Source organism: Calonectris borealis, chromosome 1 (assembly GCF_964195595.1).
Source record: "Calonectris borealis chromosome 1, bCalBor7.hap1.2, whole genome shotgun sequence".
Taxonomy (NCBI): domain Eukaryota; kingdom Metazoa; phylum Chordata; class Aves; order Procellariiformes; family Procellariidae; genus Calonectris; species Calonectris borealis.
This window is the reverse complement of record NC_134312.1, coordinates 38,034,620-38,060,616: the sequence shown is the minus strand read 5'-3', so window position 1 is coordinate 38,060,616 and position 25,997 is coordinate 38,034,620. Positions and strand designations below refer to the sequence as shown.

Sequence of the window (25,997 nt, the reverse complement as noted above, 5' to 3'; positions counted from 1 at the left end):
TGAGCTATAACTCAATGTAGAATTCAATACATATTAAAACAATTAATACAGTTACTCACTTTCTGTCTTTTGGATGCATGCCTTCCTGACTTGCCCAGGTGTCAGCCAGTAAACCACCAGGAGAAAGCTTGTTTTTGGTATCTTGAAGACTAGTTTCTATTGTGCCTTGAGAGCTGGAGAGCTACGTTAAGAGCAAGAAAGTTCAATCTTACCACTGGGTAAAGTAAAAAATTACTTGAGGCTGAAAACAGACTGAGCACGTTAATACTAAAAACCCATTGTTTCACTGACCTTCATTAAAGAAATATGCCCACTTATCTGCATCGGCTTTGCTAGAACATGGTATTATTAAAGAAAGAATCATCTTTGATGCTGGCATTTCTGTTAGTTAATATTTATTTTCTTTCAGCATCCTCAACAATAAGTTTCTACCTTTCATATATTCCCTATTTACTTCTACACTTGTTCTTCTGGTTTGTTAATAATTCATATAATGACTATCCCCATAATTCATACATTCCTTTCTCCGCAGTTCATACAACCTTCAAAATAAAAATGCACTAATCAACTTTTGCTTTTAGAATGGAGAACTTGATACCTGCTCCCAGGACACCAGTGTGTAAAGTTATTTTCAATTTTCCCTTACTTGTCTGGAAACATGATGCAAATTTCAAAGCAGATCACTCTGCAGTGTGTTTGTATATGTATCATGTTAGAAAGCCAACAAAGTAGTTTAAAGTTCCTTAAGGAAAGGGAAAAAAAACTTCAAAGTAAAATATTTCATAATTTTAATTTTTTACTTGAATATTTTAGAAAATGAGACTGTATTTTCAGGTGGTACTTATTATTTTCACTACACTGGGCTAATAAAAAGATTTACTCTGTTTCCAGAAAGATATCCACATCTCAGTACGGGCATTTTAAAAACCTTTGAAATGTCTTTGAAATTACTTTGAAAATTCAGAGTTGTTATTCACAGAAAAATCTATGTTATCACATATTGCCTTTTTCTTTAGAAACACCATTTTGAGAATGACACGAGCTTTGTAACAGACTTACACGCAACAGTTTTGTGTGTATCTCTGAAATTTCATCCACTTCTGATGCTTCCAAGTTGATCTGCATCAAATTCTCATATCTGACCACAAAAAATACAGTTAGAAAAGAAAATAAACAAACATTGAATACACTCAAAACATCCTTTGAATCTAGAGATTAACAATAACTACCTTTTCTTGATATGAAATACAGTATCTATCAAGCAGCAACCATGAAACACTGACAACCTTTAATGGCCATTAATAATGTAAACATTTTAGTTATAAAAAAAATTCCTTGAATTTTTTTCCTACATTTGAACGGTTAAAAAGAAGTTTGAAACTTCCATTCCTGACTTCTTTATTCTATTCTCTTTACTTACACTCGACAGGCAGTGGAAAACTATTCCCTCTCATCAAATAATTTTTAAAAGGTTACCAAACTAAAGTTACTTAAAGTAGTCAATGACACACAATGAATTAATACTCCGGTGCACCAAAATGCTTTTCTGTGGAAACTTACTGGAAAGGCTGAGTTACCAAAACCTTAAAGGCTGGGTTAATAGCACCATCTGTTCATATTGATACTTTCCATATGACCATAGCTCAAGTGCCAAGTAAATCATTCGGGCCGGTATTTTTCCTGTTGAGTCTCAGGTACATTTTATTTTTAAAAACACCATCAAAACCAGCTCAGCTGCTTTCAGAAAATACCTACTTTGCCTAAGTTCAATACTTTGTTTACCTTTTCAAATAAAAACTTCGCATTGTGATGCTTTGAAGCATAGCCTTGAAAAGGGAGGACAAACAAGAGGACATGTCCTTTGCTAACTCCATAAAAGTCTTCTGAAGTCAAATAAACTGAAAATCCTGCCCCTTCGTAAGGAGGGGGAGGCCAAAAGACTATGTACAAACACATAGCAAATTTCTGTTTACATGAGAACTACTCCAGTTCACAAGTGAACATAATTTTTCTTCAAATTGCTGCTCTGAGATACTGCTGAATGCACTAGAGTCACAAATCAGAACCTACAGCGGTTTCTTCTGAGCTCTAAGTGGCTTTCTTCTGTGAGGACCTGGCAGAATGCAGGAAGAAGATACCTGGACCAAATACAGAGTGAACAAGAACCAGTCCTGTCAACTAGTGTAAACTGGCTTGAAGGAGAGTTTGGATTACAGCCCTGATGATTTGTAACTAGGCTACAGAGGTATACTTTATCTTTCTAGTTTCACTGTTGTTTTTTTTTTTTATTTTTAAAAGCAAGTACCTTAAAGCCCAGGTGTGTCAGTTTGTACTTGTTTGGCATGCACACAGCAAATCTGACAAATTATGTTGTATCCATAATTACTACGTACAAGCTTTTCAATTCACACATGTGTAGCAGCTCCAACATGGCTTAAGTCTATTCTTAAGTCTACTCCGCAAACCCAATGGCTCTACATGTGTGCATTAATCATCTTCTGGGCATCTGCATTTTCAGAGCAGCCTGGAAGCAAGTTTAGAGAATCCTATGACCAAGACAGCATTTGGGGGAGACTGGCATCTGGTGGAATAGGAAAACAACTACCCACAGGAGAATCCTATGAAGAGCTGGGGTTTAAAGTTTGTATCAAAACGCATAAGAATAACACACCTTAAAGACTAAGCTAATGCTAGTTTGTGGAAAGACTGAACAAAACACTGCAAGGACAGTGGAAAAGAATGTGACTGAGGACTGGACATTGAGTGGCACTCTGAGATGAAACAAAGATCGGGAGAGAGAAAAAATGAAACTTGGATGGAGAATTCAATGGTGCAATCCCATCTCCTACAGACAGCACTTGACTGAAAGAGGTAGGACAGAAGAGTCTGACCACTGAAAAACATTTGCTTCCTTGGAATGGAAAACAAGAGAAATAAGTCTCTTCTGTGGTCTTTGAAACTTGCAAGTCTCCTATGCTAAAAGATAACAATTCTTTGGTTGCTCCTTATTATAAATTTTGTCAGTTTTAAAGAAAGTGCTCTAAAAAACTTTCTACTATTATAGATCTAAATGGGTCCATATGGGCAACAGTGAAATTCTGTGATACAGACCTCTGCCATTTGAATTAACCAAAATAGAGAAAAATAACATAATAGTCAGGCACTTAAAAAAATGACAAGTAGAATTTCCTCTGCAGTTTACTTGGCATCCCTATGTGCATGCACTGTGATCTAGTGATATCCTAATGCAGATTTGTCTTTTGGGGGGGGGTTGGTTGGGTTTTTTTTTCCCAGCTGCTCTATGTTATATTTCAACATTAAAATTCCTTCCATGCAGAAAATGCTATGGTCTTAAAGCTGTGGAAGGGGCAGTATTTAAAGTCATCCTTAGTAAACACACACAACCAAACTCAGTGACAAAAGCACTAAAGCACTAATGAAAGGAAAGCTACTCGATTCTTCGTCTTTGATAGCTTCTAAAGTAAACAACAGCAAATGAGCTGAGTCAGAGAAGAAAGGAGAAAAAGAACACATACAATTACTACTCAATAGTAACTACTTGTTCCCATTAAGTTAAGCAGCAAAATTAACACTCTAATTTGAGTAAAACATATTACTAAATCTGCTTAAGTCACTGCCATCAGCAAATCCATGCCGATTCAAATTTAATTTTTATATGCAAAAACTCTGTAAATAAACATAACTTAAAATACCACTGTCATTAAAGATGATAATGAAAATCAGTGCATTCAGTGTAGTGCTTCTACTCACATTTTCTCAGCTTTCTCAATGTTTCTGCTGCAGAAATCCAGCCTGATGACAACCTCTGTCTTTTTATGAACCATTTCATTGTAATCATCCTTGATTATTTCACTAAAAAAGTGAAGCATTAGTCTATAACAAAAGTATTCAACTGCCATCTTACCAGCAATCAGTAATACAATAATATACCTACAGTAATAACTGCTAGTAAGAATTGCTTTCTGTTAGAGATGCATTAGTATAATCCTCATATAAAACTATCTTGTGCAAGCTGCTCAATTGTACCTGCATGTCACCAGAGGTTAGACTTAAATTATCCACAGAAGAAAGTGAAATTGCAAATACCTAAACCTTATTGTCAGAAAAAATGATTTTTGTTTCCTTAATGACAGAAAGAAGGAAAAAATTCAGAAAGTCTATTCATATTCAAGGAGTAAAGAAAATGTCCCAAGATACTGGGAGATCACAGAATTGTGTGTTGATAATCAAGGCATACCTCAATTAAAAAAAAGAAAATCACAATGAAATTCAATCAGTTGCTTACATTAGCCATCGTACTCCTTTTCGCATCAGCTCCTGGTAAAGTAGCAAAGAACTGGCAACTCTACAGGCATAACATACGATACCTGTTACTGCCTGGTGGAAAAAACAATCAACATTAATACTAACCTGGCATTCTCTTAACAATTGTTTCGAGTCAATTAATCACAACAAAGCAACACAGATTAATGAAAGAAAGAGCAACATGAAGATGGTAGTTTAAAATACATAACTTTGCCCAAACTTTAGTCGGGAGATAACCAAACGCTCATTATGGAGGCAGAGCTAAACATGGTAGTGAGTTTTTCCAGTTATGCTGAAATATCTGTTAGGGATGAAAATAAGCCTCCTATAAACAAAAATGACACTGCTTACTCTCAGGATTTACTTTAATTTCTGGAAAGTCACAAGTACATTTCTTCAGTAGTTTAGGAATTAAACACACACATTAAAAGAAACTTGTAAAAAATGACATGTTTTTAAATTCTAAGGATAGGGACTCTCCTCATTCACCTAATTCCACTTACAAGTTTGCTGCATTATTTAGAATTGTGAACAAAGTTTCAGAAATGATAATTTACAATATTTTAAATAATTATTATCAACTGATGACTTTATTAATTGTAAAGAATTGTAAAGGTATTCAAAGAGACATATGCCTTCAGGACTACCATGCCTGAATACAAGGCTCCTCAGCAGTCAGTATTTCATAGGCATAGTATAAACGGTGGTCACAAAGTCAAAGCATGGCAATGCATACATTCAGTAGTTTTAGAAAAACGACCAAAAGAATGAAACATCCTCTACTTGTCTCCCACAGATTCTGAAAATTTGCAAGAGAGGCAACAGAAATTCCAGTCTTCTGTAGAGTCCTACAGACTCCTCTCTATTGAGAGAAAGATGAAAGTTATTTTTCTTATGTTAAGTTTTGCACCCTCACAGGCATGTTATGAATCTTCTGGTTAACTTCAGGACTCCAAAGTGGCAGGTTCCTTTCCCCCACATCACTGAATTATGCAATAACAAAGCACTTGGACTTTAGAAGGCTGTTTTTTGGGTTTGTTCTTTTTTTAAAAATACAAACATATTCTGTATACAAAGTATGGCTTTAATATACTTTTGGAGACCTTGTTAACAAATACATTTCTGTCAATCAGAATCCTCACTAGCATATTAAAAATTGTTTCATTAACATTATTAATCTGAAAATCAAGTAGCTTTCATTTCAGTATCATTATCTGAGACAGGTATATAAATTAAAATCATAATTACTCACTTTAGCCATACTGGCATCCCCATCCAAATCATAACGTTGATGTACTTTAGGAAGTAAAACTGAAACATAAAACAAACATCTGTATTTTCTTATTTTCCGTAAGAGACTTCAAAAGTTCAGACTGTTTCCCCTCTCCACCCTGTACATTGTTTTTATGTGTATGTACATGGATTTTCATCTAATCTGTTACTGCCAAGCCTTTTAATATCATGTGGTTCTCATGCACACCTTCAAAACCAGCCTTTGTCTTAAATGCTTTAAATAACTTGGTATCTTCAGCAAACCTTCCTTCACTTCCTTTTCCAGACTCACTTTTGAACATGCTGCACAGCACAGATTTCATGCAGGTCTCCACTAGCGATCTCTCTCCATTGAGAAAGCCAATTATTTATTTCTGTTCTTCAGCCCTATATTTGCCTGCATGGGAGACAGTTCCCTCTTATCTCATGGCTGCTTAGTTTCATTGAGACTCTTAAGGGCAGGACTTCACCAAATAGCTTTTTAAAACCTAGGGTAGCCTCTATCAGCTGAATCTCCTTTGTTCTCATGCTCATTGACTCCTTCAGAAAGCTCTGACACAATGTAAAGGTCCTACTGATCCTTCCACAAACAGCTCACCTACCCACACTCTTCAGCACCTCTGTCTGAGTGCCAGCTGGCCCAAGCAGTCAGTTCGTAGGACATACTGACAAAAGCAACACAGACCTCTCAGCTGGAGGCATGTCCTCCAGCTCACCTCTTAAGAAAAAGGACTCTGGCATAGGGCCCTCTATAAGCCTCCCAATGATAAATGGAAATGCAAAAACTTAATTTCTTTTTTTTCTGTTATGGCATTACCTTATCTTCTAAGCAAAGGTAAGTTGTTAAGACCTCCTTTGTTAACTGAAAGGCTAACCACATTCATGACAAATTAAAAAAAAAAAAAAGGCAAAACTTGAATTTCCACTTAGTGAGTAATGGAACAAAAGAACCAGCTTTGAGTTACATTCTATAATGTTCCTTTCTACTTGTTGAAAGTGTCATGTTTCAAAAAATTTCAGAACTCCATATGCACCACTGCATCTTAACACACAAATGCTCAGGTTCACAGCACTAGGAACATTACAAGCAGCTACTGTTTCTGTAAAAATATGCTGGATACTCCGCATTTTTGAAAAAAATTGGACTGCATACTTAGAACTTCAGGCATCAACAGAGAAAATTTTCAAACACTGTTTCTAAGACATAACAGACATAAACCGATAATTAAATAACCCAAACTATTCACAAAAGACAGCAATAAGAAAGAGGAAATGACTTTCATATACCTTCTTCATAGATTAATCCGACAATGTTCACAGCCTCCCTGCTTACTACAAAGATAGGATTCTCCTCAGTTGTTCTGGGGAAGTGCTGTGCCAATCTGCCAGGCTCTAGTATTAATCGCCGACCTTCATATATCAGTTCTTGATTCTGAGATGGTATTTTTGTCTGTTTGTAGACCAACTCATGAAATATAGCAGCTCTATGACACAAACAATATATTTAGTAGTAGTTAGACTCACTACAATAGTTCAACAATTCAGATTTTGTATTACTTAAATAAAAATCCCTTTTACTTCTGATTAATTAAGAACTGGTTTTACACATAAAGCTTTTGACTTACAAGCAGAACAAAAAGCAGAACACTGCCTAAGGCTCCAGGTTGCTCCATAACAAAAATAAATACTATTTCCTACAAAATATCAAACTTCCCTTTCTACCTCTGATTTTCCACCGAAGTTTATGTCTACGTAAACAAACTTGGCCTGAAGTCTGAAGGTCAGTAAAAACAGGCAACACCAGATGAGAGGAAGGAAGCATACTTTAGTTTTCTTGGGCATACCCATTTCTTCAAAGGAGATGGATGATCTCTCTAAGAGAAAAGTCTGGCGTTTTACATGTCAAAAAGCACATACCTTAAATTCAGCCTGTAAGCTAACAGACAGCCAGATTATCTCCTAAAACAGCAGTGATAAGGAAGACCAAAGACACTTTGGTATTTTATTTCCAGCAATCAATGGATACAAGGCATAAGAATTTATTCCCCCCCCCCCCCCCCCAAAAAAAAAACCCCAAACAACAAACAAACAAACAAAACCTCCCACAAAGAAGAAAAACCTTAACAACACTAACAGGAAGGACCAATTTGCCTCCTGTGCAGCACTAGTACACTGTCACTTCTTAATACTACAGCTAGTATATAAATAATTATAAAGGTAAATAATAATAAAATAAATTTAAAAAAATAAAGTACAAATAGCAGTTTGAGCTACAAGCAAGATATCTCTGCAAAAATAGTCTTTGAGCTCTCTCAAAATACAAATGACAGAATACAAAAATTGGAAACGGCCAGAATTGTATTTACACATTTGATGAAATAACTGTATCTGTTCACGTATTAGAGAATAACACATGCTCTGTATTATGTGTAATAAGGCAGAGAAAAGGCACTTATTTTTGTATCAAACTGTTAACCAGACTTTACAGCTTTTAACATCAGCACTTAATGACCATAAAGTGAACTCCATATAACTCAGGCTCAGGATCCTAAATTGTACCAACTACAACTTCAGAACTCCTGTGAGAGTTTTATGTCAGACACAGATGATATGCACATTTTGTATTCTTGAGGACAAGGTAAGAAAAGCGAGAGTTGAGAACAGTCTCTGGAAAACTACTTTGTCAATAAGTAACATATACAAATGTGGGATGAGTTGGTATCCATTATGAACACAGACACATTGTATCACGTCAAGGATTAAGTCTGTGTTCTGTCACTGATTAAGACCAAGTTTAAGATCAGTTTATTTGACCTTCAATGATTTTATTTGTATTTTTGATCAACATGCTTCTATGCACTGTGACTACACAGGAGAATTACAAGCTTCACTTCCTCAGATAAACCGCCAAGGAAAGGCTAATGAATTTGTAACACTGGTGATCTGAGGTCACAGTACTGTTTGCCTGAATAAGAGCAAAGTCATGAAAATAGAGAGAGAGAAAACTTACGTATTATAGCTGTGAATATAAATTTTGTGCAAGGTCATCTGCTGTAGTGAAAAGATGTGGATTATTATTCGGTGCAGTATGTCACTCGTCTCTGCAAAGAACTGGTCAAATCCCCAGCATTTTTCCTGGTCTGCTTCAAGAATATTTGCAAGGACAGGTGTGAGCAGTACCTGCAGACCCCTAGAGGACACCAGGAAGAGATAAGACAGCTTGGATCTACTTGGATCTTTTCACCTTGTAACCAATTGCAATACTTCATTTGACTTGTCTCATGAATGCAAATCTATTATCCCTTGAAGAATACTCCAGTGCCTTTTTTTTCCCCCCTCTACTGAACAACAAAATGTTCAATGGTAATGTCCATTGTTTTTCATTGATACACACACTTTATCTCTTTCCTTTTTAGGCTCAACTATCAAGTATTTTTTCCTTGGTATTTGACAAATTTCACGGGCATTGGAAAAACAGCATGCAATTTAAAAAGTCTACATTGTAGAACTAAGGTCACCTTCTATCACTGCTGGGCAGTAGTCTTTTACCCAGCTCACCCCACACACTTACCACAGTTCATCACTTTGAAGGAAGCCACTGCCATTTATGGTTTGCTGGCTGAGTTGCTTGTGTGAGCACACTATGTTGCTTTCAATCAAAATCAGCTGGGTTAGCAAAGACTCATTATTTAAATTGACAACACTAACAGAATTCATCCTGATTGATATGGGGCTAAATAAGTACTCCACACATGCAGCTCAACTGCTGCAAAGAAAAATGTGCAACTATTGCCTTCAGTCATTACTATTCCAAGAGAAAGGCCAGCTTAAATTTCTTGTATTTCTACTTTGAGAACCTGAGTTGCAAGAAACTCTATGGATCCTACTCCTGTGTTACCATGAACAACTTCTTCAAAGTTTTATCATTATATACACGTCAAACCTGAATCCAGCGGCAACACCGGTAACATTTTGAAGCAAGCTCCAGTGGCTTACAAGCACACTGATGGCCCCATTAGAGGTCAGTGGATGCTGCTCAAACTCACTTTAGTACTAACCTTACAACAGTAAATACTGTTTGAATGCTACTTGAAAATATTACTGTAAAGAGATGTTTAATGAAAAAATCTGCTTCCTTTATTATTTCAAGCACTTCAATTATATGGAATAAGCAGAGGAAACAACCGAGCAGTATCACGAAAAATACAAATAAATTGCAAGTTCTGCACACTATAAACTAATGAATTGACATAAAACAGACTTTCACTCTACACCCCTTATGGATCTACATATTTGGCTTTCAGAAAAGTTTGCTTCTAGAGTCTTTCATTCATTTCTTTCTCCCTTTACCGTGAAAGAGCAGTAACTTTAAAGTACTGAAGAAGTCTCAGGAAGATAAATAGGTAAATGGGTTATGGGAGGTGTTTTTAAGATCATATGGAGATTAGATCTTCCATGGCTCTTCCTACTCAGTATTAAGACATATGAAGCAAAAATATGATGATAAAAAAATTTAAAAGATACTGTGAGATTATGTTAAATGTGCTGATGTGAATTTTTTTCTGGCAAAAATGCAAGTCTCTGAACTGTCTTTTCTTGTAATTTCCTTCCTACTGCCTAATCTTTGTAATGTCTGAAGTCACATTCTTGCAAGAAAGGGGGGCCGTCAATTCAAAGTTTATTAAATCTTCATACTCTTTCCTGAGGGTGGAGAAAAAATAGTAATAATCTTTCTTCTACTCACACCACTTGAGATTCTTAGATGCTCATTTGTAAATTAGCAGTCATAAAACTATTTGGACAGATGGGAAGAAAAAACACTTGATAACCTAATAGTCGACTGTACTGATCTACTGAAGAGTTCAAAGAAAACAACTGCAACAGTCAGATCTCTGTTCCAAAGACCCAATCCTGAGACAGTAACTGGTAAAGCCCAATCAAGTAGCATTGAAACATTTTGTGAGAAGTTCAAACTTACTTTGAAAGACTACAAGAAACAGGCATCTCCCAGCTCCACTCAATTGGTCCATTTTCTGCTTTCTGTATTCCAGAAATGGCACCAGAAGGCTTTCCAGTGATTATTTTATACCTGTAATACATTATAAAAATAATAAAGACTTCAACTACTACCTCTTATATATACATAGGTCGAGTAACTCATCCTCAAAGGTTTATCAATAATATAAATCTAAACAAGAGGTTGGCCTACATTTGTAGGGGGTGCAATAATTAGGAAGTTTCACTTACAAGCTGACAGAGAGTGTTAGTAAACAATGAAAAGGAAACACATGTTGGAGAAGCAACTTCGTCTACCTCAGGTTTGGGAAAAAATTAGGACAGATTTCAGGCATCACTGAAGGAAGCTGCAGTTTTTTCACAAGTGTAAATTAATCAAAGTCAGATTTCCAAGGCAGTTCAATTTAGGCATTCACATGACTAACTTCTAGCATGTTCCATGGCAAGAGGTGACATTTAGCCACCACTTGGGGATAAAGTCACTTGGGGATAAAGAAGGAACAGGAGGTGGACTTTGAGAAATTACTTTAACTTGGAAACATCTAGCAATTTGGATACAATTTGGCATTGTCTAACTTTGTACTGAACAGGCTAGTATTTCTCAAGTTTCTCATAAAACGCATCAGGAGCAATAGGCTTTTTGCAGCAGAAAATTTCAGTTGTGCTTTCTCTTTTTGGAGGACGAGGTACATACAAAACATATGTTCCTTGCTTATCTCTCAAGCAGATACAACAAGAATGCCTGTGGGATAATCACAGGATGGGCAGTTCTTAAACTAAGAAAATCGGAGTCAGCTTTGCAAGATGTTACTGGCCTATTAGAGTCCCTGAGTACCACCTTGCTTTATTTTTTAAATGCAACACACAGAACAACAACAAAATAGAACTAGACTGAGATGAAACAGGAATCAATTCCAACCAGCATGTCATAGACACATCTCTGTTTCCCATTCAGGAGCTACCCCTGCTATCTTCAGCCACAGTCCACAACTATGCTACTCAAAAAATGTCAGTCTCATGGGTAATGCATGGGAAGACAATCATTTAAAGGACAACAAAAATTTGCAGCACTGAAAATCCACTTCAGAATACCATAATTTTGCCTGAATATCCAAGTTATATACACCATACTGCAACAGACCAGCCTAGTGCCATGGTAAAGGAAAGATGTGTGGAAAAACATCAGTATTTTGGGGGAGCTCTGATGCTTAATTCACGTCTTAAGGTGCCACACAGTAAAATCCTTGTTGAAGCAGAATGTTTATACTGGTTTTGGCTGGGATAGAGTTAATTTTCTTCATAGTAGCTCATATGGTGCTGTGTTTTGGATTTGTGACCAAAACAGTGTTGATAACACAGGGATGTTTTAGCCATTGCTGAGCAGTGCTTACACTGAGCGTCAAGGCCTTTTCTGCTTCTCACACCGCCCTGCCAGTGAGTAGGCTGAGGGCAGGCAAGAAGTTGGAAAGGGACACAGCCAGGACAGCTGACCCCAAGGGATATTCCATACTATATGACATCATGCTCAGCAATAAAAGCTGGGGGGAGAAATTTGCCAGCGCAGCAGTTGGTCAGGGACTGACTGGGCATCAGCTGGCTGGTGGTGAGCAATTGGGGTTTTTTTGCATCACTTGTTTTTGTTGGTTTTGTTTTCCTTTGGGTTTAGGGGTGGGGGGGTTTTGTTGTTGGTTTTTTGTTTGTTTTTTTTTTTTACTTATTAAACTGTCTTTGTCTCAACCATGAGTTTTTGCACTTTTATCCTTCCAATTCTCTTCCCCATCCCACTGCGGGGGAGTGAGCGAACAGCTGCGTGGTGCTCAGCTGCCTACTGGGGTTAAACCACAATAAAGTTAAAGAATGCTTTTCCTTAAATATTTTCACTATTTTAATGTTTACTGTATGTGTGTAGGATTCCTTGATAAAAAGCATTTCATGGACTGACTTAATTTATGAATAGGTAAAATTCTCCTTCTAAATTACCTACATCACTTCCTTGTTTCTACGAGGTCCTTCAAAAGGTCGGAAAGGCAAACTCCCTGTTGCAGCATGGTAAAAGGTCACTCCTATGCTCCACAGATCAACTGTTGCTCCGTACTTTTTCTGATGCTCTTTCCTCAAAACTGCTCGCTCATACATATCAGGATGCTAAAGAGAAAAAAAAAAACAGAAAAAAAAGAAGTTAGAATTCCTTTATGAACAATATAAAGAACAAAAACCCAATCTATCATTTCACAGCAAGATAATTTGTCATTCTAAACTTTCAGCTCTTTAATCGAAAAGCAAAGTTAGCTTGTATCATAGAATTTGCTTAAGTTATTCTGACAGAGTATCACAAAAGCGTTCCTAGGTATGATAGCCACTTTTACTAAAGGTTTGCAAACAATATTTTAAAATTTAGCTAAAGATTGACTATTAGAATAAAACACCACTAAAAAAGAGGACAAAGCCAGTATTCCTCCAGATGATTCTGAAACAACAGAAACCAAACTGGAAAAAGATCCACAGCAAAGGAGAATATCGGTTACAATACTACATGTGGGAAACCATGGCAGGAAGAAAATTATGCCTAAGATGTTTGTATTGATGCTTCTCTGCCTGCCTCTCTTTGGTTAACTAAGACGTCAAGTGAATCTTAACTACATCTAACGTCATCCAAGTAGCTCAAATACAAACCGAAAAAATATCTACAGAGATAAAGGCAAAGGCATTCATAACTAAAACACTGTTGTTCTTTCTTTCACACAAGGTAACAGTGGAAGTTGGACCTGGAAATTAATTAAAGGCTACTGTGCTCAGATCAGCAGAAGAACTGGCATGACCCAAGGTGAAAAAGTGGAAAGTTATAAAAACAATTATAAGACAAAGGACTAAATACTAATGCCCAACAGTCCAACCTTCACCTATTCAACTCTCATCACAAAGGACTCCGGGCTTCAAACAGTTCTTCAACAGAAAGTGAAATCATATGGGCTTACTAAATACTCTTCTGTGCCGTAGAGAGAAACAAATTGTTCATCATCTTCAAGTTCTCTTGCAGCACCAAAGTCTGTAAGTTTGTAAACAGACTGACCATCTTCACCTATAACACGCATTATATTGCCTGGTTTGATGTCACGGTGCACTATTCCATTCTCCCGGAGATGATTCATCCCAGCCACTTCAATTAAAAAAAAAAAAACAACAGAATTTATGTATACATCTTGACACAGACTGCACAAGCATTGAATTGTAACTGAGGCTAGGAAGACATATGTGTTTAGTTTCTCATTGGGAAATGGGAACGAGAAGGGACACTCAATTAGCAAAAAGACCAGGACCAGACAATACTCTAAGCATTTTTGCCTTTTTTGCTTTCAAACAGCTGAATTACAGTTGTTCTTGCTCTCAGCAACATCTTTCCCATAAAGTAATGGCGGAAAATTTTATAAGAGGCAGACACAGGTAAACCTCATTATTTTTCTGATTTACTCTTCTGAGATTAATTATCACTAGGAATCAGTCCAACATGTGACAAATAATCTTGAAACAAACAAACAAAAAATAATTACAGCAATGCTTTAAACGGAAATGGCTTCTTAATGCAGCTATCTATACCAATATAGACATAAATAAAAGATGGGACTCCTTATGACCATATTAATTTGTTCAATTAGTTGACAGTCATTCAAATTCCTCGTCTCTTGCTGTTTCAAAATAAACAAAACAAGTATGAGTTCGTTTCAGTCAACAAATTAGACTAAAGAGTGAAGTCTACATACCCACATCTCTCAAAACAATTAAGAACTCAGACTCTGGCAAACCAAAGGCATTAGACGGCTCCTCTAAAACTGTATATAAACTCCCACATGGACAAAATTCCATAACTAGTACTTTGTGTCTAGTCGTTGTCTGGAAAAAAATTAAAAAAGATAAGTCTGTGACTATTGTGAAAACAATGTCAGAAATTACATATAACCACAGGATCTTACTTTCGGGGAAAAAAAAAAATTTGCAGCTAGATCATAAATCCCATTCTGGTGATCTTCTTCAAAAGAAGTGCAGGTGAACTTTTATATGTTTCATGTATTCTAACTTGGAGAGGGGGAAAAAAATTAAGCAAGCCTCATGTTCTAGGCACTTAGCGGGTTGACAGCAGTATTGATAGGTGGACAAATGAGGAACTATAGCACAGGAAAGCAGAGAGCAGCAATTGTCCTTCCTTCCTCTTTACTAATCTCAGCATTTGGGTCATTTCAACTGAGCAGTCTCAGTTTCAGCACAACTACTGCAATTCATACTAACATACAGTTCTACATGTCCTATGTCATTATTTTAGCTGGTTGCAAAGCAAAAGCATAAAATTGTCAGGATTATTGAAACACCTCCAACTATCAGTATGTATTAAATACTCATACAGGTAGATAGCTTAAAAATCCTAATTCAAGACAAAGCTTAGGACAGTGGCTTCTCGAGATGGCTTTGAAGAATCATAACCTGTGCCTAAACATTGAAAGCAAGCATATTCTTTCAACAACAAAAAAGAAAGAAAAACAAAAAACGGTGGTGGTTGGGTCAGAGTATATCATCATATATTACCATTCTTTAAAAATATAACTTTATCCTCTATAGTAAGGATAAAGCAAAAAGACAGTCACTGCGGTTACTACCATGCATCTCAGATCACAACTACAACAATTCATTACCTCTTCTTCGATGGCAAACAATTTGACAATGTTCTTATGATTCAGTTTCTTCAGCACTTCAAACTCTCGCATCTGAACATCCACCGGACGAAGGAAACTTATACTGTTAAATACTTTGACAGCATATAAATCCCCAGTTTTCTATTCAAAACAAACAAACAAATTACTAATCAAACAGAAGCATAAGATTGTAAATGTACACATACCCATTATCCAAGCATTTCGAGATCTTCTGTTGTGCGTATGAGCATACCCAGATTAGAAATAGTTCAAAATAGTATTTTGTGTTAAGGTGGAAATTAAGACCCCACTAAAAAAAAATATGTGTATATTGGTTTCGTTTAATATAGACTAGAAGCAAACAGACTAGCAGAATGGAAACTCAACATTAGCCCACAAAATCTAAGTGCTTTTAAAAAAGAACAGTTAGCATAAGAAAGGCTACACATTTAAGAATGACCCATGAACTTCGCTGAAAAAAAATTTTTCAGCAAGAGGTAAGCCACTTGCACAAATCAGCAAGAGACACGCACATACTACAGTTGAGAATCTTGGCTTGCTTAAGAGACAATTTTTGGAAGCTAAACATTGCTTTCTTTTTCTTTATTGTTCTGTTTATACTAATAAAGCAGTATTTTGTTTTTCCAAAGAAGGCAGTGTCAAGCACTACATACCACTCATGCAAATTCCTGAAGCAATTCAAACCCACATAATAAGTGACATGAGCACAGTCCTGAGCTTAATCAGAGACTTAAGTTCTCGAGTGGGACTAAGCCCCAACATGCTCAGGCACCCACAGCACCAGCTGAGAGTGCAACTCCTGTTCCTCTTAGGGCAAAGTACCTCCCTGCGCCCACTCTAGGAATAAGCTTACACTAGCAGTATTCGACAGATTCTTTCTAAGGAGAAAGCCCTCCTGTGCTTAGACTAGGTGTGTTGTACAGCACACTTATGTGCACTAGGCGCCCAGGTAAAAGTTTTCTCCCTTTGACAATGAGCTGCAGGTCATGTGCTCAGACTAGTGAGGGTGATGAGAGGTGCAACCATGAAACCATAAGCTTTGCAGGGGAACCATTCTGTGTTGAAATTCACTCACCCAGAAAAGCACATTAACTGCTAAATTATTGCTTAGTGTTGCTTCACAGTTAAATGTGGAACATAGAAAACACTGTAGCTTATATATAACTTCATATTGATTTCACACCGACTGTCATTACTATAAGGGAACATCACTTTCACAGCTAGGGTTATCTTCATTTTGTGAGACATACCGTGAAGTTCATAGGAATAGAATGACCTACACAAGTAAGGTCATTTTAGCCCCTCACTCAGGTTACAACATACACATCAGTATAACATTTATATGGCAAAACTGCTCAAAGATGTACTATTTTGTACTGGTTACTCAAGGCATGTCACCAAGAAGATGGTGTCCTAGACACGTATGAAGCATTGACTTACGGACAAAGACTAACTGAAACTTCATCCAATACGATAATATGTTAAGAATATTTCACTTACGGTACTTAATCACAGAAATCACAAAAAACAGGTTTTAAAAAAACAGGGAAAAACTATGAAAAGAGAATTTAACAAAGACAAAAATAACATATCATGTAATAAAAACTGATAAGACTTTTATTCCTATTTAAATTCTTAAGCAAGGAGTATTTTTTCCATAAAACTGAAGAATGGAGGAATGAAAAATTAATAACAGTTCATATTTTACAAGGACAAATAATGCAGTATCAAAAACAAATCCTCAGAAATAACTGTATAGAACTCTAATTCAGTGGATGAATATTAAAAATTAAAAACTAAGTATGAATAGTTACAAAGATATATTTGCTTTAGGCCTAAATCTTGAATGCTTTTTTGTTGATTTCATGACACTACTCACATATGAAAAAAATTCAGTTTTACATGTTACTCAGATTAGTAATTCCTCACAAACCTTATGTCGTCCCCGGAAAACATTTGCAGTAGCTCCCTGTCCTAGAATGTCAGACAACAGCCAGAGGTAATTTGAAGTGCTCTGCATCTTTGCTCTTTGATTAGACAGTTTTCTTTTCCACCTTAAAAACAAAAGGTTAAAAATATTGAATTATAATTTAGTAAAATACACGAAAGGGACTTATTTTAATTAGAAGGAAAAAAAGAAGAACTCCAGCCACAACTCCAAAGACATACAGAAATAATTAAGAACAACCAAGCAGAGGAGTAAGAGGTGAAATAACGAAACAACAACATGCTCAACAATCAAAACTAATGCCATAGACACAATACCTCTCTGCATTTGAGGTCTTTAATTCCCCAAAATTTGTTTGAAAAATCAACTAGAAAAGTGAAAGCTTTATAATCCCTTTTCTATTGTACACAGGTGTTTAAATGATACAGTAACAAAAACTATAGGAAAGAGTCAAAAACACGTGCATAAGGTCTTTTGAAAATAAGCAAGACCTGTAATCGAATTCCATTATTCAGTATATATGCCAAAGAACAGACATTAGAGATGATGGCAGATATGTATACAGATCTTTTGGATCACTTTGGCTCTGGAAGCTGCACTTCAGTACAACTGTAAAGGAACTGGACTAACTATTTACAAAAAGCTATTTTTACATGAGCTAGATAAAAGTCACAATTAACACAGGTATTTTCAGCTACTTGTTAGAACCACCGATTACTGCTGGAAGAAATTAAGGTACATTTCTCTCATTTCTAAAATCTCACATTTGGTATGTCACATCATTTCTAGAGAGACAGCCTGGCTTCCCCACCCTTCCTGAAATGTAAATTGTCAGATACTCGAGAGAGAGAAAGTTCGATTAAATTAAAACAATTTAAAAAGCCATTAGAACTGCCAGATTTCCCCCCTTGCCAAAACAGCAGGAGCTGCAGGTGAATACCCTTACCTTTTTGGCTTAATTAAAGCACTGATTTTGCCATTAAATCTAGCAAAAGGCTCTAAGATCAAAGATGTAGCTTCCTGGATCTAAAGAATCTTAAGAGCAAAATGGCAACCGGACCAGGAGAAGGTCCTACAGCAGCAGCCTTTCCACACAGTCTGGCAGGGGACCCTGCATCTGCCTACGATAACTGGCAAGAAAGAGTTAACTGAGACTCAAAAGAAACAAAAAAAGCCTCTCCTGTAACTACTGGAAGAAGAGGTATGACAGAATTTCCTGTGCATGTTTATTACGAGAAGGTGGTTGGCACTTTTTGAGAGCTCCTTGGTGCACAAGATGACACCACCAGAAGCCTCACAGCGTACACCGCAGGAGAGCGGAGGAAGCCGCACGCCAGCCACCCCAGCACCGCTCGCCCATCCCGCTCCAGCAGCCAGCTGAAGCACCTGCCTTTGCACTGTTCCTGATCGTACCCATGCCACGCCGCAGAGAGACAGAAATTTTCTCATGACTTTGAACGCATTTCTCTCTGCGTAGCGACTGCAGATTTCATACTTCCATTTAGCTATTCCCTCATGTAAGATGTGGAGTTTCTTGCAAAGCTGTCCCAAAACATCCAGGCAATGACATGTAGCATACAGAATGCAATGACACGATGCAAAGACCTGACATTAAACTAAATTCAGAGTCATGCAGCAACACCATTTTTAAAATCTAGATAAAGTTCTTAATGCCTAGAGAAGGGAAGAAAGGTTTTATCTTAAATCTGAACCAATAAAAACACCACCACACCCCAAACCATTACAATTCTCAGTTAACTCTGACAAGACAATTTGCAATAGTACAATAAGATAACTTCTCCCAGCTGGCAATTACTGTAGATGCCAAAGAGCTATCTATGATGTAGGCATAGAAGGTAAGGAAGAGGTCTGCAAGGAAATAATGCATAGCCTACTCTCTAAAATCTCCGAATTCAAAAATTCCTCATAAGTAAAACCCTGCTTGTAACAAGGTAGCTGGCACGTTACCAGTAAACGTATATTTTGTCATTTATTTCAAAGCAACATTAGACTCATACCAAGACACACAAACACAATGAATCCTTTCCAAGCAGACAGAAAGGGCGCAGAAGGATCAAGTAAATACAGTGTTTCTTCACCGATGTCTATTCAAATACTAAAAATTTTAGCAGCCTATTAGAGACTGAATTATTATGTTGCCCAAAGTGATAAAGATGAGGTAGCTTATGTATGAGATCAGCTCTCTTCCCTTACTTTCTTACTTTCTAATTAAATTTGCAAGAAAACAAAACAAAAGGACAAGTTTGTGACAGATAAGCTTGAATATCATTCGATGGATTTAAAAAAACCCAGCAAGTCACTAATGGGTTCTCAAGGTCTGGTTTCACTCGTAAAACCACAGATATAATTATGCCAGTATTAATCGCGGAGTACATATCCAGTGCCAAACCAAACTCAGTGTTGCACTATTATACTTTTTTTGTCAAAACAGTATTTTTATAATAGAATCATAGAATCATAGAATCATTAAGGTTGGAAAAGACCTCTAAGATCATCGAGTCCAATCGTCAACCCAACACCACCATGCCCACTACACCATGTCCCTAGGCGCCTCATCTACACGTCTTTTAAATACTTCCAGGGATGGTGACTCCACCACTTCCCTGGGCAGCCTGTTCCAAGGCCTGACCACTCCTTCAGTAAAGAAATTTCTCCTAATGTCCAATCTAAACCTCCCTTGGCACAACTTGAGGCCATTTCCTCTCGTCCTGTCACTAGTTACTTGGGAGAAGAGACCAACACCCACCTCGCTACAACCTCCTTTCAGGTAGTTGTAGAGCACGATGAGGTCTCCCCTCAGCCTCCTCTTCTCCAGGCTAAACAACCCCAGTTCCCTCAGCCGCTCCTCACAAGACTTGTGCTCCAGGCCCTTCACCAGCTTCGTTGGCCTCCTCTGGACATGCTCCAGCACCTCCATGTCCTTCTTGTAGTGAGGGGCCCAAAACTGAACACAGGATTCGAGGTGCAGCCTCACCAGTGCCGAGTACAGGGGCACGATCACCTCCCTACTCCTGCTAGCCACACTATTTCTGACACAGGCCAGGGTGCCGTTGGCCTTCTTGGCCACCTGGGCACACTGCCGGCTCATGTTCAGCCGGCTGTCAATCAGCACCCCCAGGTCCTTTTCCTCGGGGCAGCTTTCCAGCCACTCTTCCCCAAGCCTGTAGCGTTGCATGGGGTTGTTGTGACCCAAGTGCAGGACCCGGCACTTGGCCTTGTTGAACCTCATACAGTTGGCCCTCGGCCCATCAATCCAGCCTGTCCAGGTCCCTCTGCAGAGCCTTCCTACCCTCGAGCAGATCAACACTCCCGCCCAGCTTGGTGTCGTCTGCAAACTTACTGAGGGAGCACTCGATCCCCTCGTCCAGATCATTGATGAAGATATGGAACAGGACCGGCCCCAGTACTGAGCCCTGGGGAACACCGCTCGTGACCGGCTGCCAACTGGATTTAACTCCATTCACCACAACTCTCTGGGCTCGGCCGTCCAGCCAGTTTTTTCCCCAGCGAAGAGTGTACCTGTCTAAGCCATGAGCCGCCAGCTTCTCTAGGAGAATGCTGTGGGAGACAGTGTCAAAGGCTTTACTGAAGTCCAAGTAGACCACATCCACTGCCTTTCCCTCATCCACTAGGCAGGTCACGTGCTCATAGAAGGAGATCAGCTTGGTCAAGCAGGACCTGCCTTCCATGAACCCATGCTGGCTGGGCCTGATCCCCTAGTTGTCTCGCACATGGCTTGTGAGCGCCCTCAAGACAAACCGCTCCATAATCTTCCCTGGCACCGAGTTCAGGCTGACCGGCCTGTAGTTCCCCGGATCCTCCTTCCGGCCCTTCTTGTAGATGGGCGTCACATTGGCAAGCCTCCAGTCGTCCGGGACCTCCCCTGTTAACCAGGACTGCTGGTAAATGATGGAGAGTGGCTTGGCAAGCTCCTCCGCCAGCTCCCCTCGGGTGGATCCCATCCGGCCCCATAGACTTGTGAACGTCCAGGTGGCGTAGCAGGTTGTTAACTTCTTCCTCTTGGATTATGGGGGATTTATCCTGCTCACCGTCCCTGTCTTCCAGCTCAGGGGGCTGAGTACCCTGAGGATAACCACTCTGACTATTAAAGACTGAGGCAAAGAAGGTGTTAAGTACCTCAGCCTCATCCTCGTCCTTGGTGGCAATGTTCCATCCCGCATCCAATAAAGGATGGAGATTCTCCTTGGCTCTCCTTTTGTCATTAATATACTTGTAGAAGCATTTTTTGTTGTCTCTCACGACAGTGGCCGGGTTGAGTTCTAGCTGGGCTTTTGCCTTTCTAATTTCCTCTATGCACAACCTAACGAGATCCCTGTACTCTTCTTGAGTTGCCTGCCCCTTCTTCCAAAGGTGATAAACTCTCCTTTTTTTCCTGAGTCCCAGCCAGAGCTCCCCATTCAGCCAGGCCGGTCATCTTCCCCACCCGTTCTTCGCACATGGGGACAGCCCATTCCTGCACCTTTAAGACTTCCTTCTTGAAGAACATCCAGCCTTCCTGGACCCTTCTGCCCTTCAGGACTGTCTTCCAAGGGACCCTCTCGACCAGTGTCCTGAGCAGGCCAAAGCCTGCCCTCCGGAAGTCCATGGTAGCGGTTTTACTGGCCCCCCTCCCTACTTCACTAAGTATTGAGTATTCTCTCATTTCATGGTCGCTAAGCCCAAGCCGGCCTCCGACCACCACATCTCCCACCAGTCCTTCTCTGTTTGTGAACAGCAGGTCAAGCGAGGCACCTCCCCTAGTGCGCTCGCTTACCAGCTGCGTCAGGAAGTTATCTCCCACACACTCCAGGAACCTCCTCGACTGTTTCCTCTCTGCCGTGTGGTATTTCCAGCAGACGTCCAGAAAGTTGAAGTCCCCCACGAGAACAAGGGCTAGCGACTGGGAGACTTCTGCGAGCCTCTGGTAGAATATTTCGTCTGCCTCCTCGTCCTGGTTAGGTGGTCTATAAATAACAATAATAATAACAAAGTCTACACTCTTTTGGCGGAGTCTTCACTTTTAAGGCATAAAGTCTCATTCAGCTTTAGTTTTAATCTTCAAATTGTAATAATTTGATTCAGTAACTTATATAACGTTAGACCTCCTTTGATTTAATACCTTTCCTTTCTTAGACTGATTCAGAACCGATCTTTGTTAAACACTCAGCATGCCAGATTTTCTTTTCCTATCTTCCATTATCTTCCTAAATCAATTCACTAAGAGTTTCATATTAAAAAAATATATCTCTAACTGTACAATTGGTCCTGTCACTAGATTTAATGCTGAACTTTCTATTTCTTTACATCTCACTTAAGGTCATTAAGTCTGATACTAGATGAGCCAGAAGGTCCTCACATATATCTAAAGGTATCTCTCCTACCAGCAGTTTGAGTCTCCATGACTCATTAGCATTTCAAAGGTTTGGGGGGCTGCTTTTTGGGTTTTTTTGAATATTTTTCTGCTTCTGGTGATGCTACTACTAATTTACTTGTCAGCAGGGGGGACTGTAATAGAAAAAGACTGCATTACTAATGTGATTTTTTTTTTTAAACTCCCAATGCTTTGAAGCAGGAGTACTGACTACTTCTAATTAATACGAAGAAGTTTGCTGTTACCTCAGGCACGCGGGATAAGCACACAAAGCAGGTACTTCCCCTGTTAATAGCTGCAATGTACACGTTCACCAGGCAAGTAGGGACAGATGATTAAGTGATGGCTCTTTCTGTCTACAGGCAAGATGCTATATGCCACCAAAGCCGACAGGTGCTGAGGTTCCACATAAATGTTATGTTAGCACTATACAGTCTGGTAAATACAAAGGTTTTATGTTTTCCTGTATGCCCTCTCTTAACGCCTAGAAAAGAGGTTTCTCCCCCTGAAGTTCCTGCCTCCTACCCCTGCTTTCTTCACCTAACCTCTTCCGGGAGTTTCCAGCCCAACAGCTAGTATCTGAATTACCGAAATACCCTGCCCTGGGCCAGAGGAGTTGCTGCCTGAATGTATACGAAGCAGCACACGCTTCCAAAGGCCCGCAAAACAAATGGCAAGCCTGGCTCCAGTGCTGCTCATCACCACTGCTCTCGGCGTTTCCAGCCCGTAATGGGGGAAGAGGACTCGGCCTCTGTCAGGGACGGCAGCTCCTGGAAAGCTGTGGAGGGCCACAGGCTCGCCTAAGCGACCCAGCCAGCCCCACACTCAGAAACGGCATGCACAGCCGGGCCCGCTGCTGCCTCAGGGGGACTCCGCCGCCGCCCGCGACCCTCCTCGGGAGCCGGCAGCTCCCGGGAAGGCCCCGCCGCCGACCCGGGAAACCGAAACCATCTCGCCCCGGCGGCAGCGCGTAGGGAGCCACTTCCCCTCGCGCAAGGGGAAACGGCTCCCTCCGCGCTGCCGCCCACCTGAGCTGGGCTCGACACGGCCTCCACCCACCCTGCCCTGCCCTGCCCACCAGCCCCGGCCCCACGCACCGAGCCGCCTCTCGCCCTGCCTGCCCAGCGCCCCGGCTGCTTCCGGCTTCCTGCAGCGGCGCTGGGGAGGCGGGGCGGCAGAAGCACCGCCTCGGCGGCCGGCATCTCCCGGCCGCCCCCAGCCCTTCCCCGCCCGGCGGGGCGCTGAGGTGAGGGGTGGCGGGGGTCGGCTGACGGGGGCGGGCGTCGCCGCCGGCCGCTGTGTTGAGGAGTGAGGGGGCGGCGGTGGTCCCTGAGGCGAGGGGACCGCGAAACATCTGGGAAACACCGAAAAGTGGAAGTAGGATGTTCCTTAAAAACGGTCGCTCCGGGTATTTGGGCTGGTGTGGTGTTCAAAGGGAGCTGAGACCGGTTCCGGTAAGGATTTCCGTGGCGATATTTTGCTGCGTAACCGCCTCAGCGATCGTTTCGTTTCTTCGCCCCCCGCCTGAGGCAGGGCTGCCGGTCTTCCCTCTGCCCGGTGACCGCTGAAGTTACGGTTCCCTGTGTGAACCCCCCTTACCTCGCTGACTGCTTTTCCCAGGGGTATCCAGGAGAAATATTTCCCCGCCCCGTCTAATTTCTCTCAGTTTCACCCTTGTTAAACCTCACGAAGTGTTGGTATTTTTCATATATTCGTGCTCTCGCTTATTTTTTACTTAAATGTTTTAAAGCAAGGTTCCCTGCTGATTTATCTCTTGCTCTTTTTGTGTGTGCGTGTGTCTGTCCAGTAATGTTGCTGTTCCAATAAATGGTCTGTACAGCTTTTATAAGGAAAAATACTGATAATTCTAATTTATGTATAATGTAATTGAAACATAATTACGGTGGGAAAATAAAGAAAACACCCCCCCCCCCCCCCCCCAAGACTATCCTTTTTTGCATTTCCCATTTGGAATTACCATCTTCCCAAATCTTAGCAGCCTATCCTTCCTAAGATAAAAGTTTAACAACTTCTACAACCACAAAGGCGATGCCACTACTGAGGAAAGCTTTATACAAACTGGCAAACACAGAAGATAGCAACCTTTTGCTCACAGGCTTTGTTTATTGTTTTTGTCTTACCTTCCTTAAGCTTTATCACAACCCCAAACTTCCGCTAGTTCATTTGTTACAGGTACTAAGCTTGTTGGAAAATTCTGCTTAGTGGAACCAATAAATTAATTTTGATGCATTTTATGCTGTTAATATATTCCCCATTTGTTGGCATCTGAGTTTTCTTTCATAATGCTTTGGCATTATACAGGGAATAGTTCCCTACCACACTTGCATTCTGTCCTTGTGTCTTTCAAATCATTGCTGTGCTCCCCAGAAGTTACATGGTTTATTTATGCCACTCCTTCCTCTGTACCCAGCTTTACAAGCCTTTTTTATTTTTTCATCATGTGGATACCCATAGGTCAGCTTTGTCTTCTTCAGAAATATTGATCAGATCATTCATAGGGATTTTAGCAAAAGCCCTCTCAAAATCAGGAAAATGGCAGTGAACTTTTCTCTGTATGTTGAATGTGTACTTGCTTCTGCTTCTGAATAAACCCAAGCTGTGGGCTCGGTATTGTTGATGCTTTTGGGAACCGGCCATTTTAAATCATAGTCTCATTCAGGCTGAATAGGACATCAGGCGGTCTCTGGTCCAACACCTTGCTCAAAGCAGGGTCAGCGCTGATTTCAGATGTTCCCCAGGACTTTGTTCACTTAGGACCTAGAGCATCTCAGCCCCAATGTCAGGCTGCCCCTGGGTCTGACTGCTTTCGCTGCAGTTACCAGCCCACGTGCTTTCCCCAGGTCTTGAATCGATGAAGATGTCCATTTTTCTAGGGTATATTTGTAACATAATCAATGATCCTTACGCAAGGAGGATCTTCTCTAGCCTCTAAATGTTTCACAGTATGAATCACAGGAAAATGGTATGTTGAATATAAGAATAGGAAAAACAGACACCAGAAAGTGTCATTACAGCTTCACTCTAGAAATTTTTACTTTGCTTCTTTCCACTTCTTTTCAATGTATTAGTAAAACTTTGGTATTCCTCACCTCTCTTGTATTGGATTCTCATTCACGTTACAAATTGAGCTGTCTGTAGCTGCATACTATTACAGCTCTTCATCCTAAAAATACAGCTATACAAATTGCAACTGAAGCTGGCATGTTGCATAGAGTCTTCTCCCACATACAGTTCTGAAAGCCAGAATTCAGAAAAGAAAAAGATGCTGGGGGAAAAAGTCAAATTGATTATAATTTTGGAGCTTTGCTCTAGAATATTG

At 39.9% G+C, this 25,997-nt stretch overlaps 1 protein-coding gene across 3 annotated transcripts in view; it reads right to left on the bottom strand.

The window, feature by feature from the left end:
• TBK1 (TANK binding kinase 1) overlaps positions 1–23,805 on the bottom strand; it is a 32,807-nt gene extending 9,002 nt beyond the window's left edge. Inside the window, exons 1-14 of one of the 3 annotated variants that reach the window (XM_075148967.1) lie at positions 23,755–23,805; positions 17,251–17,371; positions 15,297–15,437; positions 14,373–14,502; positions 13,590–13,771; positions 12,599–12,759; positions 10,577–10,687; positions 8,609–8,788; positions 6,886–7,082; positions 5,579–5,637; positions 4,307–4,398; positions 3,772–3,873; positions 1,060–1,138; positions 60–181 (exon numbers count right to left, since the gene is read on the bottom strand). In XM_075148967.1, the coding sequence (XP_075005068.1) occupies positions 60–181; positions 1,060–1,138; positions 3,772–3,873; positions 4,307–4,398; positions 5,579–5,637; positions 6,886–7,082; positions 8,609–8,788; positions 10,577–10,687; positions 12,599–12,759; positions 13,590–13,771; positions 14,373–14,502; positions 15,297–15,437; positions 17,251–17,337 (1,643 nt within the window). In that variant the 5' untranslated portion in view covers positions 17,338–17,371; positions 23,755–23,805. Of the gene's footprint in view, positions 1–59; positions 182–1,059; positions 1,139–3,771; positions 3,874–4,306; positions 4,399–5,578; positions 5,638–6,885; positions 7,083–8,608; positions 8,789–10,576; positions 10,688–12,598; positions 12,760–13,589; positions 13,772–14,372; positions 14,503–15,296; positions 15,438–17,250; positions 17,372–20,032; positions 20,099–22,060; positions 22,167–23,754 lie in introns of those variants that run through there. The other 2 variants (XM_075148957.1, XM_075148975.1) reach the window with 2 other exon arrangements.
• Positions 23,806–25,997: the final 2,192 nt, after the last annotated feature.